The 6428-nt window shown below is 31.0% G+C and overlaps 1 protein-coding gene across 1 annotated transcript in view; it reads right to left on the bottom strand.

Moving 5' to 3' along the window:
* LOC106463408 (uncharacterized MFS-type transporter YhjX-like) overlaps positions 1-5827 on the bottom strand; it is a 21672-nt gene extending 15845 nt beyond the window's left edge. Inside the window, exons 1-2 of the mRNA XM_013923431.1 lie at positions 5676-5827; positions 1318-1609 (exon numbers count right to left, since the gene is read on the bottom strand). Coding sequence (XP_013778885.1) covers positions 1318-1609; positions 5676-5691 — 308 coding nt within the window. The 5' untranslated portion in view covers positions 5692-5827. The remainder of the gene's footprint in view (positions 1-1317; positions 1610-5675) is intronic.
* Positions 5828-6428: the final 601 nt, after the last annotated feature.

Here is a 6428-nt window from a genome sequence, read left to right as displayed (position 1 = left end):
GACACACAAAAATCGATGTTTAGTTGTGTTTAATATTTACTTTTAAATTAAGAAATTAACTAATATATAATACTAAAATTTGAATTATAATCTACAATTTGATACCAAACTTATTGACATAGATTCATAAAATAGTTCAATAAAATTTTGAATGCAAGTCAACAAACCCAATGACATGGCCTTTGACAAGTGACCCGTCACAATAGGGTTAAGGGAAGGCTTGATAAAGATTTGAATGATTAGGGCTGGTTTGGAGTGTCTTATTTTAATTTTAAAGTATGGTTTAGTGAATGGGATAGCCTATATAAAACATCGGGTCTTTTGTTATTTTTAAATTTGATGTCATGTTATTTCTTTAAAAAAAGGACAAACTTTATTTATATTTCTCAGTAACTGCATACAATTGTCAACCCTCTATTTTGTGCATTTAAAGATTAGTAAGCAGGGTTCTCCAAACCTTTCAGACAAGCCAGGCTATTGACTCACAGGGCTATAAGATTAGTGTAAGTAGTTCTTGTGGTACCTGCTCAAATCTACCCACACATGTGACAAAGTAATTCAAAAGTTTAATGTCACAGCTGTTGGTATGGTCTGAAGAATGATTTTTATTTCTGTGCTGATTAAGAAATAACTATTTTCTTTTAACCTCATAAGCCTGTATGAAGGTCAAAGTGTGCCTGCCTTGACTTTGAACAAAGTTTTATGCATTTGATGTCCAAACTACCAACAATTCTTGTTACCCTACATTTCTGATTTTTGAAAATGTTTGTGTGGAGTGGAGAGAATACTAGATACAATATACAGGAAAACTGAAAAACTACGTAATAATTTAAGAGTTAAGAGAGATTATTCAAATACAATTTGGAAACTGTAACATGGACAAAATTATTATTATCCTTCAGAATAACATCACCTTGCACTCAGACTTGTCAGATTCTGAGTCAGACTGACTTTGGCATTTCACAGATAAATCTTTATGACAAAAACTTCAGTAACTGCAAACTACTTTGATTTTTATTGCTATGAATGTTTCCAAATTTAGACAAAATAATTGAAGGCCATGTAATTCATGTCACTACTACAATAAGATAGATTTCACCTACATTACTTTCATCCTCACAAGTGCTCAGCTTTTCATATTTCATGTTCTTTGACTTATCTACATGGATTATTTCTATCCTTCTATTTTCTTAGTAACATAAAAACACATATAAGTCAATACAATAGACTTATAAGTCGCTAACAGATGAGTATATATTGTAAAAGTATTTGATGTCCTGTGATCAAGTACAAAATAGACAAAAAAGAAAAGTTTACCTGAAAATTAAGCAGCCAATAAAACACGTAATACGAGCACCATATCTGTGTTCTAGCACTCCTCCAAGTGGCATCATGAGTCCCTGACCCAATAACATAACAGAATTAATCCATACTGACTGACTGTATGAGACACTTTCATCTACTCTGCTCTTTATATAAGACATCATGTAAGTGTTCATATTACCAAAAGTGTAAAAAGTTCCCAATGTAAGATGTATGAGAAAACTTCCACATACTGCTAAACAACCATAAGATTTGAACATCATGGATTTTCTTTGGTCACCAACACCTAAAAAAAATTCAAACAAATGTAATAAACATAAGTAATTCACTGAAATATATAAAATACTATTAAAAAAAGGCAAACATACACATGACTTAAAACAAATATAAGTAAATATGCTATGTCGTTTAAAAAACTGGACAATGAAACACAATCCATAACCAGTTTCTGCACACAAATGAAATTGAAAATTAACAATAGCCCAAAAAAGGCTTAACATTTTAAAGTTTTTATTTGTATTTATATCTTTCATACAAGAGAAGAAAAAAATTATTTGCACAACTTCACTTACCACCTGAGAACTAGCAACTGACCACAACAAAAATTTGTATTTAAAGGAATTGCTATAAAATTTTTAAATGTTATCTTCCATTATTTCACATTGATATATGTGCAAGTCACAGTAACAGCTGAAATGTGTACAGGAGTTAAAAAGTATCTTCTTCAATTCTGATTTGAAATTGCAAACATAGCAATGAATAACATTTTCTATTTGTGAAATTGGAAGTAACCATTCTACCAATATTATTTGGTACATCCTAATTATTCATCTAGATGTCAAAGTCATTTTTTTTGGCCAATGAATTGTAAGTAAACCTTCTATTGAAAAATGAAAATACTACTTGTATCATACACTTACAGGTTACTGCCAAAGGATTTAATATCATGATAATACTTCCATATGGTGAGAAGCTGAATGACCACACAGCTAGAACATACACTTAAAACCAAGTTAGCTGGCCTGATTCAAGGCATAAGTTCAAAGGTAAAAAGGGAGCTTATTTAACCTTTAGAAGGCCCTGATGCAAAGATGTCATTAAGAAACAGGGTCCAAGGGTTTCCTTCAGCAATTTTCATTTATAATCTTCCTCTTTTATTTTTTAAAAGTAACTTAAATCTTTCATTCTTTAAGATTAATAGTACATTAAACCACTTTTTAACACATCAGTAATTTTCCATGCATAAAATGTATATGTAACCCAGTACTATTTGACTAAGAACAAGCATTGTGTTGTTTCAAATGTCTTAAACAAAATCGCACTGTCAATTAACATGTACTTGTGCTGCAAGTATTCTGCCTTTTTCAGAAAATGCTTATGTCTAGATCTTTGGAATGTCTTTTTTTTCTTTTTGAACATTACTGTTATATTCTCACTTTACCTATCTGTCTTTCCAGAATGTACTAATCACTCAATTTTAAAATTGAATAGTGGCAATGTTGACTGAAGAAAATGTCTAAAGTAAATAGTCTACGTTGGGTTCTCCAAATACTGATTGAGAAAGCAATCGTCCATCGGTAATGACCATGAAATATATTACTTTACCGAAATGAGGGAGCCTGTTCTAGGCAAAAGCTCTGTAACTGCAAGACCCAATTACCACAGTCTTGTTTCTTGTGCCCTCTAGCATTAATTGATAAGAACATACCCTTCTGATATTTACTCACTTGATTCATTGGTCTGAAAAAAACATTAGGGAAATTATTATCATCACCAACAGGAGTGTCACCAATTTTTAGAGTAGATTCAAATATAAGCAGAGAGGGGTCCTTCCCCCTTTGGGGGTCATAGAGGCAGGTGATCTACTCATAATGTTTCTATTAAAATATCACTAACTTATCAATAAAAATAACCTGCAAATGTTGGAAATTAGTTGGAAATGGATGGATATGAAGATATTAAAAGGTAAAATTAATATACAATACCACATACACATGCAAGATACTTGACAGTAGATCACAGGATTTAAATCAGCAATTACTAGGTGCATACAAAGAAGCACATTATCTCAGACAGATTTAAGGTATAGAGAAGACTACTATATCAAAAACAGATTCACTTAAAAAGTTAAAATCAGCTTGGTTATTAGTATTACAAAACTTGGAAAAGTTCTCAATGGCTTTACTGGGTATTATTTAAACTAAATTTAATTGGAGAAAAGGGTATTACAGCAGAAATAATTTGTATAATAATAATAATCAGTATAAGACATTCACTAAATTTCAACGCAATGTATTATTAATTTCTTACATTAAAATCAGAAGGCCCAGTAAAAAAAGTGGTGTTAGAAATGGAAACTTTAGTTTCTATTTCACTTTGATAGTAACCAATATTATTGAGTTATTAAACACTAAAATTACTGGTGAGGTCCATATTAACCTCAATGGCTTTTTAAAATACATTTTCTAAACTATTTTAGCATTTCTTGCAAGTCCATAAATTCGTTGATCAGGTACCTAATAACATAAATGTGCCATACAAAATTCAAAGGAAAATACAGTCAATTGAAATTAATCCCACTAATTAATATTGGGTTTTTCTATGTACTTTGGATAGAAAATAAATAATTTCACCTAATTTTTAGACAGTTATTTACAATGAGTGTAGTAACAGGGGAAAACACAAAATTACTCAGTATGATGGAACATGTGGACCTCAGTAGTAGTGAATGATTCATAAACACGTTTGTAATTTGCAAATAAAATAACAAGGAAGAAAATGTACATTATTTGGATTAAAAACAATTCTACAAGGATTGGGAAACAAAACAAAGAAAGAGAGATGATGTTGGTCAAAAATAGAATGAATATTTTGGGGGTATTTTATTTTTTATCTGGCTTGTCTTTTTTTTAAAACTATTATTATTGGCTCCCTAACCAAGGATATGTTCAGGCGGCTAACACAATGTAAAAGCACAAGTTTCTAGCGAGAAACTTTGTGTGGGAAAAAAATCCAGAAAATATATTCATCTTACAAAGATCTAAAGGGTTTCCTCAAGATAGATGGATATGTATATTTGCATATATAGTTTTGGTTTGAGGTTTGGAGGCACACAATTACAAATGTTCACAAAAGTTTTTCCAGCGATAAAGCAAACACAAATGGGCAACTTATAACAGTAAATCTTGTTGTCCAGTGGTAGAATAACATGCCTTCTTATGCCAATTAGGGTCAACCCTTAAAAAAAGTAATTCTCAGTGGTGTAGTGTTTGTGCCAAAGTGCCAACTAAATCCTAATCATTTTCTGGCCCTTGCATTACATATGTACATAAAGGTGGCATTTAAAAAAAAAAGAGAAGATACAATTGTTAAATTATACACAGTTTATATAACATCTCCACATCACAAAATATATCATTTGTATATATTTTCAAGTCATAATTTTAAACATAGATTCTATTATTTTCAAATACAAGATTTGAAACATGCATGTACATGTACTATAATCACACAAAAGAAAAAGTAAAGGAGAGGCATCCACTCCAGCTCCACTACACCACTGGGAATTCTTCTCAATCACCTGTCCAAGAATTCAAAAGAGTTAAATTACTAATAAATCTGTACACACCACAAGGAATAAAAGCTTAACTCAAAACAGAGGAGAAACTGCAACTGTGTTAATCCAAGTTTCATTGGCAATGTTAACAGATTGTTAGTTGATGAGAGAATAATGAGTCTCAAGCTTGTGATTCATAACAATACGAAGAAAAACATTTGTATATGATTAGTCTAGAATTTCAAGACGATCTTTTATCCACACACATCAGGCAAAGCTACAAAATGTTCAATTCTCAATGGAAACAAGATAATAAAGAGTAGATAAAAACTGGTGTTGATAGTAATTCTCTAAAACTGATATAATGATGCATTTTCTTTTTCATGATATTTCTGTGCTAACAATAATTAAACAACAATGTATCACTTTCACACTCAATCCATTAATATTTTATACTAAACTCAATTAAATACTGATCACTGTATATCAGATTTATATATTTTTCTGTCCGTTTAAAATCTTTAGTTTGATCATTACTTAGTTAAGAAGAGCCTGATGCATAGATTGTGCAATGCAAATATTGGATAGCCTATCACTCACGAGTACTAGTTCTAAGTAGTAGTAGTAGTGCAGAGCTTAGAAGTTAGAAGAACAACTAGAATTTATAACTATCTGTAACTGTAAGTTAATAAAAAAATTACAACATAAAACTAGTAACAGTTCTAACACTGTAAATTGTAATGCACAATTTATCACGTCTTTACTTTCTTTATATATATAAAAATCATCAACTTACTCAAAATTAGTTGCATCGAACATGTATTTCACGTTAACTTAAAGCTCTTTGCAAGCTTAGTACTGCTCGAGTTTGACAGCTTCGCAATTGACACATATGCCCTGCAAAGCGTAAGTCGTACAACACACACGTCACTCAAGCTGACCCTGACTAAAGTACTGTATCGGTGTGCACAATATTTGTACTGTAGCTGTGTTGTAACTGTTCATGCTAGACATCTTGCGGGTCAATTGGACAAGTAATCTCCAATCTGACCTGCTCTTTATAATTAATCTATATATATAAAAGAGGAAATTTGTTTATTTTGTTCGCTATAGGAAACCAAATAGTTGAACTTACAAATTTTAAAATAACTTCATAATAACCAGTTTTTTTACAAGAAATGTAATGGTGCTATTTGTTTTGTATTTGGTGTAGTATTTAATGACGAAATGGACAATTAATGATTATTGCACCATTGTTTTGTAATAAACATACAACAATATATGCACAACAGAAATTAAATTATGAGATGAAAATGTGTTATAACGGTGCGTAGAAAGAACAACAATAAAATGGATCTACAATATTATTGACTGATGGCAAATAGTAACTATGGAGACGAGGTAATAAAATAAAAATCAAGTCGAGAACAACAACAACATTTTACAAACGAAAACCTTTCGCCGAGCATTGGCTATTATATTGTTACGTCTCCGTTTTTTAATTGATTTTCCGTAACTTCTTACCGACGAAACTTAAGCGACACAAGCC

This window comes from Limulus polyphemus, unplaced genomic scaffold (assembly GCF_000517525.1).
Source record: "Limulus polyphemus unplaced genomic scaffold, Limulus_polyphemus-2.1.2 Scaffold1399, whole genome shotgun sequence".
Taxonomy (NCBI): domain Eukaryota; kingdom Metazoa; phylum Arthropoda; class Merostomata; order Xiphosura; family Limulidae; genus Limulus; species Limulus polyphemus.
Note: the sequence above shows the minus strand (reverse complement) of the source record. Positions and strands in the feature narration are given on the sequence as shown.